Below are 21718 nucleotides of genomic sequence, written 5' to 3'. Positions count from 1 at the left end.
GCCCCCTTGCACGTGTGGATTCTCTCCTGGTGCTCAGGTTTCCTCCCAGATCTAAAACACTTATTGATTGCTCGATAATAGCACCTTACAATAGAGGATCACAGAGCTTGGGCAATAGTTGGCGCTGCCTCACCACCTAGTTGTTTCCTTTCCTGCTTGTCTGTAGTTCCTCCACAAGCCTGAGTTGTCCTCTTCAATTGAATTAGCACTGTGTGGTACACTCCAAGTTGAAATTATGATTATTCATGGCCAAGATCCATGACCTTTCCTCCCACTTTCAATGCACAATCAATTACGATGCTAGTTACTGCATTATTTAAAGTGGTGATATCCATTTCATCATTTGGCTCCTCCAGGCATTTGAATGTTGATGAGTTGCTCCGTGTGAGCAATGGTAAAGGCTCAAAAGCAAACGGAACAAATGTGAAACCACAAAGGGCATGTGGATGAAGAGAGATGTAAAGAGACAGAGATGCTAAAAAAAACCCAGTGGAATAAACATAAAGTCTGTAAAACAATTAGGAAAATGAGACAAGAATGAGAAGAGAAATGGGAGACCATCAAATGATTGAGGATGTCATAGCAATGATTGAAGACAAAATGGGATCATAAAAGCAAGAGGAGCTCGGTAGCCAATTGGAAATGTACAAATGGTAGCCCTTAGCAAGAAAGATGGGGGAAATGACACACCATACGGGATCTTCAAATTAGCATAGAAATGTTATAAATATCTTGAGAGAAGGAAAAAAACTCCGTACATTCCAGAAAATCAACAGTTTTTCAAATGAAGACGAGGACATTCCAGATGTCACGACTGAAGAAGTAAACATTGCCCTCAAGAGCATGAAGGGAAAGCTCATGGACCAGATGGTGCGACTGGATATTATCAAAGCAGCAGGGGAACAGTCGTTGGAACTAAATTAGCAGAACTATTCCCAAAATGTTTACACAGAAATCACCATCTCAAATTTGCGTGATGATATGTGCAAGACGTCTAGCCAGTGTGGACAAGTAAAACAAAACCTAAGTCAAGGAAAGCACAAAGCTTTAACAGAACATACATTTATTTTCTGCATAAAGAGGTCACAATTTGACAAAAAATGCTCTATAACACAACCAACATTGTGATGTCGAGGTAAGGAACTGGGAGGCTGGGGGTAAACGCAGGAGCTTTGTCACGGATTGTCCCAAACAGCATTTCTTAAACGTGGGTCGTGAACCCAGCCGTGTCACCGTCGATACTGGGACCGATGATACAGTGAATGCAGCTTTTGTATTCATATATTTAGAAAAAGTAAACATTCGGGTAGGTGCCAGTTTAATATATGAAATAAAAAAACAGCACATTTAAGTCTTTCGATTGTAAAAAATAATTTACACACTGACCTAGCAACGTTGAGGGTTATGACGTCCGTAGCAGATCCCAGTTATGGCAGTCGACACCTGAACCACAATTCTGTTCTTACAAATTGACATTGGGGAGAATGATTTGTTTTTGAGAGAGCGCCCTATCTGCCAGGCCTTCTCAGAGTGCTTAAAATCACATTTCCAACTTTTTGAAAGGGCATCCCAAGTGGCGGCTGCCTCTGCAGGCACAGGGTCACTCCGCACCCGGCATGTGCGTGGGCATTAGTCCGCTATGTGTAATTACAACTGTGTACTTTGCAGTGTAATTTTCAAAATGTTGTAAATTTGTACCCCGTCGCGCAATGGCCTACTCTTCCGAATGACGTCAGGGGACCTTTGTGCATATATTGGCACAAGGCAGAGGAAAGTGGAAACAAGTGACGACGCGTGCAATGGACACCTACGGGCAATCTTCCCCGTGGATCGTGATGATGAGAGAGCCCAAACTCGACTGCAAACCGCAGCGTCCGAGTAGCTAGGCCTGCAGCGAGGCCTGCTTGTGCGCCTTGGCGTTGTTCACGAGGCCGTGCATGAATGTGAAGAAGAAGAGCAGGTTGTCGTGCTGCCCGGCGTACGGCCCCTGCTGCAGCAGGCCGTGGTATTCGACAAAAAAGTAGTAAATGGCCTCGATGGTGGAGAGGAAGGTGCGTGGGGTTCCCTTCTGGTGGCGCCAGAACTGCGATTCCCACGCCTGGAGTTTTACACACTGCAGGGCTGTGCAAAGAGAGACAACATAGCAATAAGTCTTCATCGTCATGGTCATCACCCAGCCATGGGCAATCCACTGCTGGATGAAGGCTTTCTGAAGCTGTCGCCACCTCTCACCGTCCTGTGATGTAATCTTTAATCGAGCATCTGCACAGAAACTGATTTCACCGCTCTAGCTTACCGGTCGACCGTCCTCGGATTTAATTTACTGCTTGAAAGAAATATACAATAATTTCATATTCTTAACCACAAAATCTTCACCGAGTCTCAGAAATTATTTAGAAAATTGGTCACGCATTGAGATATTTCGCCGGTTCCATTTAACGAGTGGTTATTATTTACGTGGGAGGAAATGGAAGTGCCTGGAGGAAACCTACGAATGTCAGGGGATAACACCCTCAGGATTGCAAGAGGAGTGCACAGCTGATTTAATGTACTGCCATTACCTGGAATGCAACCGATCTTGTCAGATCTCAGAAGCTAACCAGGGTTGAGCCTGGATAGTTTGTTGATGGGTAATCACTGTGAATAAACAGACTGCTGAACAGCCACTTTGTCTGTATAAAGCAGTGCAGCCAAATCCATTGTTGGACTGCAAACATGCTCCTATGTCTACGCTTCCCGCTTTCACTGACCGCACGGTGAAATCATGGTCAACTCCGATTACCACGGTTGGCTACGTACGGTGCAAAAGAAGTTCAACATACAAATTGCCCCGACAGCCCATGTGGTGTGGGGAAGCACTCATCCAACAGTGGATTTATAACAAGGCCATACATTTGCTCGTGTACATTACCTGGCCACGTCAAGCTTTGGGAGTTTCACAAATCTATGTGAACCACTCACCCTTGCCTCCCAAGTGCGGCATCACAGGCACGCATCATCACGCACAGGTGTTGTAGATAAGACCGACCCTCGCCATTTCACCTGTGGAATCGCTATCAAGTGTCTCGGGGCGACGAACAGGTATGAGCACCACCACAAACTCGTTTCTAAGCGAGCAGAATTTCTGATGAGTGAGCACACGCACGTACAACTCACCTTTCAATCTCTCGTCCATGCTCATTTTGTTCGTCTGGTTCCAAGTGCTGTCAATGAACACCACCCGGTGGAAGGGACCTTCTGGATACCTCTTCTCAGAATCTGCCGGCACCTTCGGAGGTAAGCTGGGCACCGGGGTGCAGTGCTCTTCTTTATCGCCAGCGAGCTTCATTTTCTTTACCGCCTGCGGTGAAGGATCACTGGATTGTGAATCGATGCGAGGAGTGACGTCATTTCTGGGCTTCTCTCCTTGATCTTTTTTGTCATCTTTCGTTATCTCTTTTTCCAAATCCTCGAGTGTGACGGAATCGGGTCCGGGAAACACGAGCAAAACCTGCGACCGCAATAAAAGACACCCCCCCCCCCCGCCGAATAAATTGGCGCTTATAACAAAAAAACCTCAGTACAATACTAATTAGGCAAGAATTCAAATATAGACTACAAAGATAGAACTATTTTAATTGGCGACATTTACACACAGTGCCAATAGGGTGATGTCATTTGCCAAGGCCACTAGAGCTCAACCTTTTTGGTAGGGTGCCCCCTCCCCCGCCCCCCCAAATCAAGATCACTGGTCTCAGTAACCCTCACCTCCTCACCCCCTCACCCCCTTCCTCACACTTCTTCCTTGTGGTGAATACCGTATTCTCTGGAATATAAATTAAATTGTCACCCCCCCCGCCTACCCGGTATTTTAATGCAACAAAAAGTTGTAGTTTCACCTTGCAATCCGGTACGTGTGCGCGTGTGTGAAAACAGATCTGTTAAAGCTTTACCGACACCGGGCGTAGCGCTTGGGGTGCATCTTACTTTCCGGACTGTCTTATAAATGCGGAGGATATTTTTCGAGACTCTTGTAGTACGGTTTCCATACAATACATCGTCCTCCATATATAGAGTACTCTATTTAGAATACTCCCTATTCGCCACAGAAGATTGAGGCATTAATCCACGATTGAAGTGTTTTCATTTTAGTGCAAACAGTTGTTAAATAGGGCCACTAATTTTGTTACAACACCTGGTCGCGCTTCTTTAATATGTCCAGTTATTCCATCTGGGAGCTTTCCCTGTTTTCATACGCTGAAGGGCAGCAACTGCTATTAGCGTGACATCTGGAATTTCCTCCTCTTTCTCTAAAAAGAGTATTCGTTTCCTGAGTTAGATGTTTTTTTTTCTGCGAGACATGCATATACATTTCCTCCGCTAGTTTTAAGATTCTGTCCCAACCATGTGGTACGATTCAATCTTGCTCTCCAAAGATACACTATTTGTGATTTCCCAATCGTCAACATTCCGTCCGCTGCCTTCGTGCTCCCATTGTTATTAAGACCTCTTCAATCAATTGGGCGTTTTCCACATTTTTTATAGGAATGTGATCGTGGTTTTCCAATGCCATGGAATCTGCGTTGTTATGCACTGCATATCTGCTATGCAAAAGCACTTAGTACGCCCTAGAAAGTATGTCCTCGGAGCTGGGATTTACCTTGGAAAAAAAAAAGGATGGCTTTGTGTACATTAATTATTGACTGAAGTGAGGCCATCAACGTGTTACACTTAAGAACCTGCAGTAATCCACGAGTGGCTGCCCAGATTGGAACAGAAGAACATAACGGTGCTGGCTTAGTGCACAAACGTGTTATTAGTCCCCTCCGCGACATGGCCACCTCAGTCTTCGTATTTCTTTAGCGATACTCGATGTCGTGTTAATAAGCATGTATGTATCTTGAACTTCTTTCGTACCGTACGTAGCCAACCGTGCTAATTGTAGGTGCAGGGGAAGGAAAACAAACGGAACACAAAAAAATATTCAAAAAAATGAGTTTTCAATCTAGATGATTTCAACGTGAATAGCTCCAGTAGCTTCCTAATATCGGAAGGAAGAGCGTGTCAGACGGCCGCGTAACCATGGCACATCGCGGTATTGTGACATGCACTACAATCTAACGTGGAGGCTCGCCTTCATCGCCCAGAAACCTAAAAACAAAACACAACATAAAAAACACAAATAGCTCTTGCAACAAAATAGATAAGCGGATAATAAATGTCTCCTACGTAAATCTATCTATCCACGTAAAAATAAAACGACGTTTTACACAACGATCCCACGGCCTTCTGAGAATGCAAAGCTTCAGCAGCATTGGCTAAAATACAAGCGACACTCTGGACCAGTTTTGACACACAGTGTCTCATCAACAGTCTGGCTTTCTTAAATGAATGCTGATGAACAGCCCAATGTCATAGGCAAAAGTCCCTCTCTTTAAGATATGGGCCCTATCTTGATTCAAAATTACCTTATGACAATGTAAGCGGTATGTCCTCGGCTGTCTAAAATGAATGTGAAGCTTATCGGCATTTTAAATCTCTATCAAATGTGATGGAGTGATGTCAGTTGGGTTCTTATCTATGGTAGTATAGTTGACAACCTTCGTAATTTTAGTAAAGTCTTTAGTTTGGCACTTCACTTCGCCATTCTTTCAGTTTAATTGACTTATAATCATAATCAGAATATGTATTTGTACTGGAAGAATACAATGAGCTATAGAGATCTTCTTCACAAATGTCCAGTAGGGGCAGGTCAGAACGTTATAACAAACAAGTAAACCCGTAAAAACAAAGTTTTTCACTATAAATCCTTTATATGCGTGGCAGCGAACTTAATATAAAGGATTTAAAAATATATTCGCCTGTGGAGGACGCGGGGATCGATCCCGCGACCTTTGGCATGGGAAGCGAAGGCGCTACCAACTGCGCTACTCCGCCACGGCCTGTGGAGGGGTTACGCTCTGGGCTCTTATACTGTGACGTTCAGCCAAAGCGATGAATGAGTTATATTTGAATATATGTTAAATATTTTTTTTTTGCCTAAAAAGTGTAAAATTTTGGGAATTTTTTTTCACGAACATGAATTGTCTGTCACAACGAGTCTGTGTGGAAAATGTCAGCTCGATTGGATCACGGGAAGTGGGTTAAAAAACGAGCGAAAGATTTGCACGGTCCTAAGCAAGCAAGCAAGCACGCAAGCAAGCAAGCACGCAAGCAAGCACGCAAGCAAGCAAGCAAGCGATCTTAATATAAAGGATTTAAAAATACAAAACATGATGGAGTGCAAAGTATAGCAAAGGTAAGCAAAACACTAAAACAATATGCAAATAAAACTAAATTATTTGTACTTTACCAGGTAAGGCCCACTGAGCTATTAGCTTCTTCTTCAGAATCGACCTAGCAACAAAAATAGCTCAACGAAGTGGCTTATGTGGACATTTATAGCAGCCAAATAATCTAAATAATCGACGTAATGGTGTGCGAGGGGTGAAAAATTCCACCCCCCCCAACCCTGCCCTAATATTATCACGTCAGCCAATCAGTGAACACCGTTGATCTTTTAATGCGTGCGTACATAGCCAATTAGAGTGCTTTTATTCGTGCACTGCAGTCTCGAATAACGCGACGGACATTATTTCCGTCGGCGTCTTCAGACTCGTTAGTCGCGCTTTGGTCAGTGGTGGGTAGTCGTCACGCGTCACGAATACTTTGTTCATCATTAACTTTTGTTAACAAAATCAACACAGGATGTCAGTGTGGTGTCACGCCTGTTATTTTTAATAAAACACCATTGGGATCACTGGAACACTCCTGTGAATCGTGTTTTTAAATGAAACCTTCAACCTCATGGTGCACAACTCGGAACACAGATTAGGCAAGCACTGACAAAAGCTGGGCGGGGGGTTTGGGTTGCATTTTTCTTTTAATTTGCACCTACACTGGAGCTGACAGCAGCGAGTGCCTCCTGCTGGTGAGGATTATTAACCATTCTCGGCTTGGAAAGGATGCTACATTCACAACTGATGCGAGCTGTGATGGGCGATGGCGAGATATCACAATCGATGAAACATCAAGTCAAATATAAATGCAGATTTCGACTGCAATTCGATCCGTTTGTCATTTCCCTGCCCCCCCCCGCCCCAATATTATCCCCATTTTGATATCGGTGTCAGGGTCACGAGGCTAAATATTAATTATGATCTCTCGCAGGGCAGCAGTACAACCCTTCGTGTTTGATAACAGCCCACGGAGGAAAAGGTCACAGCTACCTCAGGTCCACACAGCAGTGGGCGGCACTTTTCTACCCGCTCTGCGGAAGCGAGTAATGTCTGTAGCACAACAATTAAACCAATGTTTTTTAATTCTCAGAGCCGAGATTTTTCACCAAATTGCAAAACCAAATTTAATGCAATTACTTGCGAGTTCGGTCCAAAGTCATAAGTTGATTTCCCCAGTAGAGCCCACCGAGCTATTCGGCTCTTTTTTCAAGGGCGACTTGGCCAGCATACAACAGTGGCAGTCACTGGTGACCGGACTGAGAACAATGACTCGGAGGACCTGGTTTTAATCACAGGGAAGTGCCTGGATTGGAACCCATGGCCTCATCGGTGCCAGCTCAGTACTCTTGATCTCCGAGCCAATCAGCCACCTCCCACCACAAACAAACATTCACATTTAATGAACGCTCACCTTTTCATTTTTATCATACTCCGGGAAGCAGGGGTAGGTGTACATGGTGACATCGTCTGGAGCCAAGATGCAGGCATGCACAGCTGTACTTTTTCCGTCCGTCTCGCAGGAATGCTTAATGATGTCAACCTTTAAGGGCAACTGTCGGAGTGCAGGGAAACAATGGGTTATTACAACAATACGCCGTGCATTTGCACTCAACGTTGGTAGCAGAGGAGGCAGATACTCACCTGCCATACTCCAATGAAAATAGCTGTTACGAAAGGTAAAAAAAGAATCAAATAAAATATTAAGATTTTTCTACTGATCTGTGTTATGTCATTTCTGTACGATTCCAATAATTTTTATAGTCAAAATCGCCAAATTTGCGGAGCTCCGCTGCAAATACAGGAAGAGACGAGAGGTGAGGCAGCGACGAGTTCAGCCTCCCCTCTGATTGAGCAACCCCTCAGTAACTGGATGGAGCGTGGGCAATAAGCGCGTGCGTGTTACTATCTCTCTGTGTGTCAGTAATGTAATGTTTGTAGACCCCTTCATTCCATGTCCTCGCCTTCCATACTCCAGGCAACTTATTTCACGTATGTGTATAAAGATATTTAGGCTCGCTGGTCTCGTCATGAAACTGCAATGAAAAAGCACCAGGGGAGGCAGCTATCACATCTGCCTCACTGAGAAGGACGTGGCTAACACGCCCCCCTCAGTGAGGCCACGCCCCCCTCAGTATGTGAATCTGGCTCTGACACGAGCCAGTGCCTCCCCAGACATTGACCTCACCGCACGTCACTGGTTGGTAGTGTGTCCATCAATTATTACACCTTGTTAAACATGCACAATGGAGCAACTTTTGTTTAAGCATGGCACCTGCCCAGCACAGATCCATTGCCCCAATATGCCAATCAGCCAGTAACAACACAGCACACTATTGAAAGTATAGCAGGTAAAAGGCAATGTACATTTCTTGAGTTGAGCAAGGGAATAGGAACCTGGCGAAGAGAGATGAGGAGGGGATTACAAAGTCGAGCTGTGCGAGGAAGAAGATGACCAGCAGAACTTGTGTTGATTAAACGCATGACGGATGAAATGATACAATTTGGTAGACCGAGTCCCCAACATGGGTGGAGGAATCAATGAGTGATATTCACACAAACAATTATGGTGATGGTAATAGTAACAGAAGAGTGAGAAATGGATTGTGACAACCAGTGACTGGAGTGAAGCAGTGAGCGCTGAATCACCAATTCACCTGACTGCATTTAGTTGAATTATAAGGAACAGGATACATATTCTTGGTTCTTTCGGTAAAGTCACGTAGAACGGAAATAATAAAAATAAAACATGATAAAATTATCACGTTTCGGCCACAACGCAAGCAGCTGTCTTTCTGACAGCTCTGTTTGTTCACCTGAGGACGGCTGCTTGCGTTGTGGCCGAAACGTCGTGAGAATTATTCTATGTTTTATTTTTATTATTTTATTACTTCCCTTCTACGTGACTTTACCGAAAGAACCAAAAATATGAATCCCTGCAGTCACGAAAGTTTTAAATCGAAATTTAACAGGATACAGCTTATGTGGAATCAACATTTTACTCTAATAAGATATCACGGAATGTAATATAATCATACAATGCAATACACTTTGAAGTAAACAAACCTTCACTCTTGGCACGCGTTCTTCTGAAATCCCCTCCAAAAGGGAGAAACAAGTGTAACAGTAAAACATTCGTGATGCTTGGCACTTTGGGCACTTGGACCGTCCGCGCTTCATTAATTCTTCCAAGACCGTCTGGGATGCCATGCGGAGGTGTTTGAAGGGCCCCTCGGCGAGTTGGGTCGGACCTCGTTCTCCCGACACGCTCCTGGGCTGCTTGGGATAGCAGCTGCTGTCCCCCTGCGAATCCTCCACTTTGTCTCCCTTCTCTATCTTTTCCATCATCGATGCCACCGATCGAACATGAGGCGTTTTGAGGGTTCACAGTTTGCGCGTTCTGAAAGAGACAAACGTGTTTTGCTTTCAGGATGTAGTCAAGTTTACTCTTGTTAAACCAGGTGACCACTCAATAGGCTGATTTGCACGAGTGACCTGGGGCATTAGCCAGTGGGAGGTAATGATTGCTTTGTATAATTCCAATTGAGTGATTTGTGGGTAATTTTTTCATTTTTTACATTTGGGCCATGATGCTGGCACACAATGGCGTATACATCGGGGGATCTTTAACGTCCACTGTGAAACTGACGGCGCACATTATTACGATTGTTATGCCCACAGTAATAATCAGGGTGCCTCTAAGCGACGTCATTGCCCAGACACAAAGAACATGAACAGGGCGCTTTGCAATTCTGCTGGAGGAAAGTAACAAAAATCGAAACCAAGGCCAAGAAGCCATCACAGCCAATGTAACCAACGCTACCGCACCTCACCATCACTACCGACCGATTCCTCACCCGATCACCAAAAACCAAACTATGGCTACCACCGTCAGGTTTGAGGTCTTTCATATGGTCCCCAACCTCAATGCAACGCCTGTTTCAATAACCTGCCCTCGCCAACCTCGCACACGTAATCCACCCACTGCAACCTCAACAATACAGTACTTCTAATACATATTGATAGCATCGGGTCCTCAATTGGTCGACTCGGTCTCATCACCACCCCTTGGTTGCTGATCTCTGGGTGTTAATCCAATGCCCGGTGAATGCATAACCTAACGGTTGATTCAAATATTGACAGCATAAAGTGGAATAACAATTAACCCCCTGATTGATTCTATGAACTGTAGATTCAGTGTCACGGTTCGATTCCAGAATCAATTAATTTAATACTGATGTTAACGTTGAAGTAATTGTAGGTGGAGAGATCGCATGAACCCATTGGAACATATACGAATAAAAAAACAGTAATCTTCCACGTCAATGCATGCACGTTTTCAAAATGTATATGAATTAATCCATTCATTGGTACACCCAGAGAATATATGCAGTTAAGTTTATAAGTATTCAAACTTGATTTGAAGCTTTCGTGACTGCAGGAATTACTCTTTGGTTCTTTCGGTAAATTCACTTAGAAATTTTATTTTATAAGTATTTGCATATATAGGACACTTACTTAAATGCCATACGTTCCTTACGTTTCATACCATGGCAAACATTACATTGGCCTGCTGCAGTCTAGCAAAGTGTAGCCCCAGTGGCTGGCAGGCAAGGTGTACGTCCAGCAGGTGTGCAGAGCACCAGCCTACAAATGTCTGTGCCACGAGGACTGTGATGCCGAGGTTTTTCCAAATTGAGAGCAATGTATCAAATTGGGCAATTTTGGACCATGACGCAGGCACATATGGCCTACTCTTTTTGGAATGTCACACGATCGTTAATGCCCACTGTGAGGGAGACAACACATGTTTATTGTTAACAGACCTGTGGTGCAAGAGGTTTTGACTTTATAGTGTTTTTAAGAGAGTGCACTTGTTTTTTTTCATTACATCTGCAACAATCCGCAGAGATTTCTCATTGGAAACCTGGCAGCAACAATGTTCAATTTTGACTTGAAGCTTTCGTTACTGCAAGAATTCATATTCTTTGGGTCTTTCGGTAAAGTCACGTAGATAGGTTCAAAGACTTTACCCAAAGAATTATATGTTCAATTTTGCATTATCAAGAGTTAGGGATGAGGCAATAACATCTTTGGGAGTTTTTGTTGTTGTGATCAGGTTATTACTGGCAAGCAGGACTAAGATCGCCCTTTGTCGATCCACGAGTCATGGGGGTTGACCATACTTCATCCCCGAAAACTGAGAGAACTACACAAGTACACTACTTGAAAATACTGCAGTGGATTTACAAAGGGCTGTATCTATACACTGATGCTATATGCTGGTACTGTATATGGGTCCCCCAGTTTATCTAACCCATCTAACTTTGTGGGATTCCCTTGGGAGTCTGTGGCTGGGCATGACTTACGATTAATGGATCATCGCCACCAGGACCCATGTACAGCCACCTGTTTGTCCATCTGCTGCATTAGGGCCTCTCCATGACGTCCGGGTCGTGGGGTCATGTTTACCTTACTTCACTACGCCGCTCAGTACCCGGGGTTGGGGGGAGGTATAGATGTCGGACCATAGTGCAGTACAACAATTACATTTGCTGCACTGCTCACAACGTGGCCCACGTACGTAACGTTGTACATCGGATATTTTTAGCGGTCCCAGAGCTAATGACGCCTCATGGTTAATCGAGCCATCTGACACAACACTCTACTGCCCACGTGGTCCCATGGCTGCTTGGGATTACTGAAGAACATCAACACAAACGACTGACCTCGACATTCCCGTCTGTATCGCGGACATAGAGGGCCTTACACAGTCCCCGTCTGCCAAAGGGCAGCCAGCTACAATGCATTTACAGCCAACCCTCGTTCACCGATGTACGAACGTATGCGCGCACACATACAATAATAACACCGTGAGAGTGAAGTACTCTGTCGTGAAAAGGCTCGGCCAGGCAGCGTCTCGCTCAGGACACTGCCGACAGAAGGGGCCTTCGCTAGCGGGAGCTCTGGGAACCCTTCTTGACTATTGAGCAGGGTTCACCTTGGCCTACTCTCCCACCGCGGGTCTCGGACCAGGTGGTAGTAGCCACACTTTACACCCCACCAGCAGAGGTGGAGCCATTTGACGGCGGGCAACAGAAGCACCCGGCCTCCTCTTACAACACGCATTCTCCATCGCTCAGCTGCCGCGCCTGGAGATCGTGTAGGCGACGGGACGATGTTAAAGTGGTTTCGCAGTGAATGCTTTCAAACGAAACCTTCGGGCGCGCCAGCAAGGAGCCCTTTTTAGCGGCTAGAAAAACACAAAACGCCGAACGAATCGCTCGAAGCGAAGTTTTGTTTTTTTAAATTCGCCTCCTTCCATTTAAAACGTCGCAAGAGTCAGCGAGCCACAACAACAACAACAACAAGATAATCTCCCGGCCCCCCCCTCGCTTGTTGACGACCTCCGCGAGAAGTGGAGCCGCGGCCGCGACGGAGTCATCGGAAGCGGCCACGCGCGGGGCCCCGGAACGAGCGGGAGGTCTCGAGTCGCGCCGCGCGTGTTGCCACATCAGAGGCTTTCCCACTCACAATCCACCCTCTCCTAGCTATAGTAGTAGGTCCCCTTGGTTCTTTCGGTAAAGTCACGTAGAATGGAAATAATAAAAATAAAACATAATAAAATAATTCTCACGACGTTTCGGCCACAACGCAAGCAGCCGTCCTCAGGTGAAGAACAGGTCTGTCGGGAAGACAGTCTTTCAGTGTCTTTCGTGTCTTTCCGACAGACCTGTTCACCACCTGAGGACAGCTGCTTGCGTTGTGGCCAAAACGTCGTGAGCATTGTATTTTATGTTTTATTTTTATTATTTCCATTCTACATGACTTTACCGAAAGAACCAAGAAGATGAATCCCTGCAGTCACGAAAGCTTAAAATCGAAATATAATAGTAGGTGTTTACCCTTTCAACTGGTACAAAAACGGACACCTTTATACAAGGCATCATGTTTGCAATAACCACAACACAAGCAGTCAAAATGCAAACAAAAAGAAACAACTCTGATAATGATAATTGTTTTTTTACCCTTTTATCTGGCAACAAAACTGACACCTTTTTTACGAGGAGTCATGTTGGCATAGACCACAATACCTGCAGTCAAAATGCAAACAAAAAGAAACAACTCTGATAATGATATGCACTGTCCTTGAAGTTGATTGGTCCACACCCGAGACAGCTTTTCTTAGAGCCTAGTCTCCATTGGTGTTGGACCAGATGACGCCAAAAGGCGTACAACTCAAAAACAACGCAATATCAGAGTATTGAGAGCTCGGGGTAAGCATTTACACTATGAGACATCTCCTTTACCAGTGGCAAAATATAGTAGTAGGTTTTTATCCTTTCACTCCTAACTAATTAACTATTGTAACCAGGTAAAGGCCGCTGAGCTAGACAGGTTTTTTTTTTAAAAGCGATCTGGCGATGGCAGACGATAAGCTCAATGCAGGGGCTTGCCAGCACGTGGATTGACAATGCACGGCGGTCAATTAGCTCAGAGAGAGACGCAGAGTCCAAATATACAGCAGCAGCAGGCACCATCAGGATCAGGATCTAACCCACGACCTCCTGTGTACCAGGCGAGGTAGTCAACATCTCATAGCCACCGTGATGATGATGATGAGAGAGAGACACGCACACTCCAAATATACAGCAGCAGGCACCGTCAGGGTCAGGATCTAACCCACGACCTCCTGTGTACCAGGCGAGGTAGTCAACATCTCGCCCATATACTTTATATAAATTAAACTGAGACGGAACGAGTAAGCAGGGATTCTGGATCTTAGCCTGAATGGCCATCAGAAAATTAAGTGAATAATAGAGACGTGGTTAATATTATAAGTAAAGCCGTCTGCGAGTATTCCAACGTGTATGTATGCTGAACTTCTTTCGCACCGTACGTAGCCGACCGTGCGAATCGGAGTGGACAGGATGAATGATGGACTTACAAATCGACTTACGAACAGATATCTGGATCCTAACTGGTTCGTAAGTCGATGAGTCCCTGTACGTGTATGTCACCGCATATAACACTTTGAGGCGTTAGAAATGTCCTATAAATGTCACTTTTATTAATTATGACTAACAGAACATTGTCACTACATTTGAGCACATTTTATTTTGTCGGTTAAACTAAAATGGTCGCAATGACGGTGACGCACAAAGGCTGAATGTTGTTTGTTACACGTTTCCGTGTTGTTTGAAACCTATGGTTTTCCAGTTTGCATATTTTTTTTCTAATTTATAGAATTGATGAAGCACCTTTATAAATCACACCGTTCAAGCTACCTTTGAACGTCTATGATACAAACTAAAATGCCAAACATGGCAATACCCTTTACCCTAATCTGACTTTATGGGGAACTTCAGAAACCACCAGCTATCGTAACTAAAGCGGTTTGACTTCCCTGGTCAAACACTTGCATTGGGGTGGAGCAGTGGTGCAGTGAGCGACTCATGCACTAAGCAATGAGCCCGGTCACCTGAGTTCGACTCCCAGACACGACTGGCATGAGTCGTGAGTGACATTTGAGCCAGTCCAGGCCCACTCGCCTTTCCCAGTCCACACTGACCAGCATGGTGACTCATGGTGAAACAACCATGGCTGGGATGATGTAGAGAGGGCTTCATTCAGGAGTAGATTCATATATGTGGGTAATTTATAATAATGAAAGGTTTCAGTGGATGTAATGTCCCGATAATAGAGGTTTTTTTAGGTTAGATCGCATAAATATAAATGTGTCGTTAAACCCACCACTCTCCGATATAGCCAATTAGTGAGGGTTTTCACGTAAACAAAACATGCCAATTAGTTACTAGTTCAGCACACCCGGTGTTTTAGAGAGTAAACCCACAACATTTACAATTTGAGTACGACGTTTCTCCGGTAATTACAACCAGGCTCATCAGACCGACAGCCAAAATACGTGACAAACCTTACGAATTGGCTATATCGGATGGTGGCGGGTTTAACGACGCAATTGTATTTACGCGATATTACCCAAGAAAACCTCTATTGTCGATATTGCTCGCTAAAGTGTACGTGGTAATATGTACTGTATGATTGGCAAATACAACCTCGCTCATTAGACATTCCACAATTCAAGTTATCTCATCAACAGAACCCACACTTAAATAAAACCACGAAAAATACAGATTTTAAACGTTATTTAATCGTACAAAGTTCAGCAATAATCTGCCATGGAAGAAAGTATACAGTACTTGTTTATTGTATGAACAAAAAAAACAATGTCAACATATGTAAGTTTAAACACCGTTCAAGCTAAGTTCATATAATACAGTATACATTTAAACTCTGCTTGATGCAATACAGGATGGAGATTATTGTGCAGCCTTTGAGATTACACAACCAATGGGCTCAAATATACCACAACGACACTGCACATCGCAGACCTATGTATAATGAACCACAAACAATAATTATTGTTATATGAATGCTGTGGCTCTTACTGGGTAGGTTTTTGCGGTTGTGCTGTATACATTTGCAATATTTTGTCCTGCGTGCTTTTCGGCGCGTTTGTCCGACGTTTCGATTCGTGTGCTGGGAGCATCTTCAGGAACAGATTTGTTTCGTGAACAGCCCTTGGAGCAAAACGCGTTGCGATCCATAAGACACAACGGAGAGCTCCGATTCCGGCATAGGCATAAGCGTGTCTGACAATGTGTGAAAAGGGGCCTGCATTGCAAGTGATATACATTAATTGGATGTAATGACAAATGATTATTTTAGATGCAGTGGCCAGAGCAGCTATTCATATTTACTATAACGTTGTTGGCCCTGAAGACTGAGAGGTTTTCAGCAAATATACGCGATCAAATAGATGAAATGGCAATTGTAGTCAGGGTTTCTGTAATACGATCCATGTAATTTGTTATATGCCTTTAAAAAAAGAGACCAATATGGAGTGGGCAATAATTCGGAAAAGCTGCTACAATGGTGTAATGGTTCGCACAATGGACTTGCAATCCAGAGGTCACCGGTTCAGTCTCCTGGCACGACAGTTGAAATAACGGGAACGTTTTTTGAATGGATGCAAATAGTTGTGTGTTTAGTTTCGTCAATAATGGTTGCTAAGCACAGGTCCAAAGGCCTGAAACGCCAACCAACCACCACCAAATTACAACTGGTTATGGATATTCTGTCATTGCAATGAAGTATAATTCACATTTAACCATGAGCATAATTGTATACATGAATGCAAAAAAGTTTTAAAATAATGTTGCTACTATTGGACACGTCTTTTTTTGTCTCATTAACACAAGTTTATTTCCCCATTGTGCCATCGGGCATCACAAGCCGAAGCGTCTATTCCCGACTGACACACGACAGGGACGCGGTGTTTGAGACATTGGGCCCGTGGAATTTATATTCCCTTCAATTGACCTTTGTAGTGCACACACGAGGTGGCACACTTTCCCAGATGCCTTGCTGCTGCAGGAATTGTAACCAAATTAGGGGGAAATGATAACGCTGTGGTTTTTCTATGCAGCCTTGGGTGTCTGGGCTCAGACCATCAACTAATTCCTCATGAAAACCTACGTATGTTTAACTTCTTTCACACTATACGTAGCCAACCTTGCTAATCGGAGGTGCGGGGGAAGGACAACAAACTAAACACAGAAATGAGTTTTAAAGAGATTAGTGTCCAATCGAGATGATTTAAAAGTGCATCGCTCCAGTGGCTTTCTAATATTGGACGGAAGAGCGTTCCAGGTGACCACAGAAGCGCATCTAAGAGCCGAATGGCTCACAGGGCTATACCTAATAAATGAACTTGAACTTGAATCTAAAAGCGCGCGATGCAGTGACCGTCTTTGTCCAATGGTTAGCCAACAATTCACGTGATGGTTTAGGCTTCTAGAGGAGATCAGCAAGGCATTGTTGTTCATTCGTGGCAAGCACTTTATGTGTAATGAGTGCGGCCTTACAATGGATTCGTTCGGCAACCGCAAGCCAGTGCAGCTTGGCGAGCACTGGTTTCATCATGGGTGCCTGCTCAGATTCAAACCCATGACCTCAGCGGTGCTGGCTCAGGGGTCAGATCTTGACTTGTGCGAGAGAGCAAACAACATAATAAATGGACACGCAGCAAATAACAATTGCAAACACCGAGACTCGATACAAAAGTAAACCATTAGCACTACCGGTCATTAGGTTTCCAATTAAAAGTAGGACAATTTACCCCACTCACATAAATAAAAAACATATATTTCTGCTTCGGTCTCATCTCACTGCATCCTGAAAGCATTTGAGAAAAAAAAGTTAAGGTGGTGTAATTATGAGGGTTGCTGTAATCCGGAAATACCGTAAAATATCAGATCCAGGATAATCATACCGTCTGTTTTACTAAACATCATCATCGTAATTATTGTTCCTAATTTACATTTTTTAAGGACTTTATTTGCTGACAATATGTATGACAGAAAAAGCATGATAATTAAACTTACAAATAGATACCTATTGCATTTAAAATTACTGCTTTGCAAAACGTTTTCTGGAGTAATTGACGGCATGGTTGTTATATCAAGTCATTACTTTTGTAGTTACGTAACTGCCGGCATGTGCATTGTCAGCTTTATTTGTTGTAAAGTTGCAATGAGTAGAAGACTTATGGCAAGCATATGTTTAGTGAACTGTGGTTGAAAAAAATGTTGACTACGTATTCTCACTGGATGTGCAGCACAGCACATAATGTAATAGATTGCTAATTACAAAGTGATTTTAAACTGGTATCACAATTGTCACCATTTCGCAAAAATTAAAATGCTGTCGTACCGTGAGCATTTATATCAGTTTAACATGTAAGCTTTCGCAACCAATATTATCCATAAGAGGATTTTGGGTTAGATCACGATCTAGCCCAAAAACCTCTGTTATGGATAACACTTAAACCACATCATCATGTGAGTCCTGCTCTTGAGTGTGGCAGATTTTACAAAAAGAAATGTTACTGGATTTTTATCATCACTATTATTCATCTCATATAATTTGAAAATCCTTCTCGAGACAGAGTAAACTAACGCTTAGTGTACTTTAGAGAAAAAAAAAATAAGTGAATGGAAAACCCGGTGATTGTGTTACGCTCGACGTCGCAATGTTATCCTTTGGGGGACAAAGAAAGACGTGCAAATGATCACACCGACTTGGTGTGACCGAGGTGTTTCCGCGTGGGTATCGACCTATCAGCAGAGCCTCCAGCTACCGCAATCTATTAATTGTTGGCAAAATCCGACAACACACGCAGACCACTTTGTCATTACGGCAAAGCGCCACTCCGAACGCGGAGTTGTAAATATGAAGGGAGAGAAAAAAAACGCTCCCTCCTGCAGTGGCGCGTTTCAATTAGAATCTGAGCAGTCACAACGACCTTTTGACTAAAAATAATTTGCCGTGCAAATTGAGTCAAACAGCCGCTTTCTGATAGAATCGTAATATGTGTTGGATGAAAAAAAGTTACAGCATAAGAAGGGCAATGTCACCTTAACTCCCTGTCCTTTTTTTGCAAGAATCATGGCTGCGTTCACTACTATGACCAAAAACATTGATGTTCAATAGTAGTACTGTTATATTATAGTATTAAGCAACAATCTATGGAAAGCCATAGTATACATTCAGATCTCTTGTGAAAACTGCGGATTCTTCCGTTGACAAATTTCTTCTTAAAATTTGTAATAGCCCGCCTTCTTCCGTCTGAAAAACAATAAAATCACGCAGCACGCAATCGCATTTAACAAATATAACATAGTAAAACTATAACAACAGTAAAAATCACAAATCATTTATGGAGTACGATATTACAAAATACAACGACCCCCCATATAGCCTTCCACAGACTCGGGGCAAGTGCAGTTGAAGCAGAGTGAGGCAAGCACCAGGCCCTGCTGCCTTTGTCTCCCAAATGCTGTGGACACGATGAACCAGCTACTAAAATAATATATATTACATTAATCTTATCTCATGATTATAAAATAATATATTAATCTCATGATTATTTGGTATAAGTCAATGGATTCATGCTCTGATTGATCAATTACTTTCATACCTCGGTGGGTTTCCTGCCCGTTGGAGGATGGGTTTATGGCGCATCACCACTTTAACATTTCCGCGGTTTAATAAAATAAAATAAAAAATAAAGAGATGGCCTAATGATAAATCCTCTATTTACGTTGATTCCCTCTAACGTTGCCAACGAATTATGTGCAACGTAGTTCGATTTAATGCACTGAATCACGACAACGTTGTTTTGAAAACGTGAAAAGAACCGCAGGACACACAGTGGCACAGCGCCTCCTAGCGGGCGCTCAACCCTCAGCAGTGTTTACAGCATTCGCCATCCTCTAAACTCCCCAAACTAATTTTATTTGAACAGGTAAGGCCCACTGAGCTACGAAGTTGATATTTTTCAGAAGCGACCTGACCATCACAAATGACAGCTCAATTAAGTGGCCTATCACCATGTGGAAATGTATAGCAACCAAATACTCCAAACACTTGATTCTAAACAGGCGTCGGGGCCGGGATCGAACCCACGACCCCCTGTATACCAGGCGAGGTAGTTAACATCTCCCTACCGCGGCACCCCTTCAGCTCCCCTTCACCCCCCCTTCACCCCATACCAGATCACTCAATGTAATATTCGCCACCGACTCTGGCGAGGACTCTGTTCAAACTTACATTAACTATTTAAACTTTTCATGTAACTTCCTCTTAGGTATCTTTTGTTATCTTTATTGGTACTTATTTCAGATTTTTATGCAAATTTTGACCAAAGAATTATCCCAAGGAACGCATGCTAAATTGATATCGTGAAGTCAGTGGTAACATCGGTAAAGAGAGGACTGACCATGATGGCTTCGGTTCTCACGTTTACAATATTGGACACCTTGGTCGTTGACTGGACGGGCTGCGGCGCGTTCGCGTGGATTTTTTTTGAACAAAAAAAATACTGACCTAGAACAATCTTGCCCACTCCAGCTTGGCAGACACTGGCACCGACTGGGGCCGACACACTTGCCACCGTGCAGACAAGGCTTTCGACACACAGCTGCTGGAAAAATTGGAGCGAGTCAGTGCACATGCGGTACAGTACTTATGGAATGCGTTGGAACATTGCCACGATGTCCAAAGACGTAAAGGAAAGGGATTTCAACAATTCATTGCAACTTGCCATAGGAACAATTAGCTAAACACTACACCGATGTTTTTCCAGCAGTTATTTATTTGTTTAAGAAGGAAAACAAAAAAATTTGGATCACTTTCAGCTTCCTCAAAATTGGACCACGGTTTTCCAGCTTAAGCAAATGACGCTGGAAAACATTGGTCCAGAATGTCCGTAGGCTGATTGAACGATATAATATTTTACGCTATTTCTAGTGGTGTAAGGGACGCGTGCGTGTGTGTGTTTATTTATTCTTGTAATAAAGCACAGTCCACCGTCACAGGACATACTAGATTTAGGGGTTTTTTTAATGCACCGTGAATAATTTTCATTTGAAAAAAATACTAACTCCGACCGCTAATGCTCTTATGCACATGACATTGAAGCGAGCAAGGATAATTCATCCCCGACACTTCTTTTAGCCCTGAATAAAAACAGAGATAACGGATTGAAGCGTGTCGCTTATCATAACATTTAAAGATGGGCAAATTCCTGGAATCCGTGAGTCCATTCTTACACTCAAATACTAATGTGATCGTATACGCAGAGTGGCTATGCGTGTGTGTGTAGTTTACAAATAGGGCAGATTCGTGTACATATAGCCTTGGGTATAGTCTAGCATTTACACTCGGCAGTTACATATATGTATCCATGGCTATAGCCTAGCGTATTCACAGGGCAACTGTTGGTATACGTAGCACTGGCATTAGCCTAGCGTTTAGACGTGGCAGCTGTATGCGTACGTATGCCTTGGCTATACACTTAGCTCCTCTGTGCATGGATGGAATCAGGGCAATTCCAGGCACCAGGCATTGCAAATTTCGAAGGAAGTTCAACATACATACATATATTTAAATGGAAATTATGGCCAATCAGAATCATCCATAATGACCAACAATTTATAGAATGGCGATGGTAAGCTAAGCTACTACACATAGCCGAAGCTTATCTGAACTAGATTCACAATATAATTGCAATGGAAACACCTATTCTTCTTTGGCAGAATATCGGTTAAAATCCCATTTCATTTCTGTTTCAGGCTTTGACAGCGGTGCTGATGCTTACCGAATATTATATTCGGGTTGGTTGTGTAGGAGTCGAGCCCAAACTAATAACCCAATTTGCAATAACCCAAATGTACTAAAAGAATTTGTTTTACCATTGGAATCATCCATAGGAGAAGAGAAGAATGATGCCTGCAGCAGTCAACCAAGGTAGGTAGAATCAGAGAGATTGACTATGATTCCTGCAGCATCGGCCATAATGACACCCGGACCGTGACTTT

General features: G+C 43.5%; 2 protein-coding genes and 1 non-coding gene across 4 annotated transcripts in view; all 3 read right to left on the bottom strand.

Annotated features, from left to right (window-relative positions):
• Positions 1–1046: 1046 nt before the first annotated feature.
• DTWD1 (DTW motif tRNA-uridine aminocarboxypropyltransferase 1) lies at positions 1047–12769 on the bottom strand. Of its 2 annotated transcripts, none has more exons than XM_078615183.1 (5): positions 12662–12769; positions 9321–9654; positions 7669–7809; positions 3157–3490; positions 1047–2121 (listed from the first exon to the last, which is right to left on the bottom strand). In XM_078615183.1, exons 2-5 carry the CDS (start codon positions 9600–9602, stop codon positions 1883–1885), a joined length of 996 nt encoding a protein of 331 aa, XP_078471309.1. In that variant the 5' UTR covers positions 9603–9654; positions 12662–12769; the 3' UTR covers positions 1047–1882. The 2 variants fall into 2 exon arrangements, with proteins under 2 accessions (XP_078471309.1, XP_078471311.1); XM_078615185.1 differs by lacking the exon at positions 12662–12769 and adding an exon at positions 11624–12641.
• Positions 5844–5916, bottom strand: TRNAG-CCC (transfer RNA glycine (anticodon CCC)). The gene has a single exon. It is a non-coding gene; the product is annotated as a tRNA-Gly (tRNA).
• A 2686-nt stretch (positions 12770–15455) lies between the features above and the next one.
• LOC144733405 (sushi, von Willebrand factor type A, EGF and pentraxin domain-containing protein 1-like) overlaps positions 15456–21718 on the bottom strand; it is a 50255-nt gene continuing 43992 nt past the window's right edge. The window contains exons 16-17 of the mRNA XM_078615316.1: positions 20226–20319; positions 15456–18965 (exon numbers count right to left, since the gene is read on the bottom strand). Coding sequence (XP_078471442.1) covers positions 18935–18965; positions 20226–20319 — 125 coding nt within the window. The 3' untranslated portion in view covers positions 15456–18934. The remainder of the gene's footprint in view (positions 18966–20225; positions 20320–21718) is intronic.

This window comes from Lampetra planeri, chromosome 46 (genome assembly GCF_965212315.1).
Source record: "Lampetra planeri chromosome 46, kcLamPlan1.2.h2, whole genome shotgun sequence".
NCBI lineage: Eukaryota > Metazoa > Chordata > Hyperoartia > Petromyzontiformes > Petromyzontidae > Lampetra > Lampetra planeri.
This window is presented reverse-complemented; position numbering and strand designations above follow the sequence as displayed.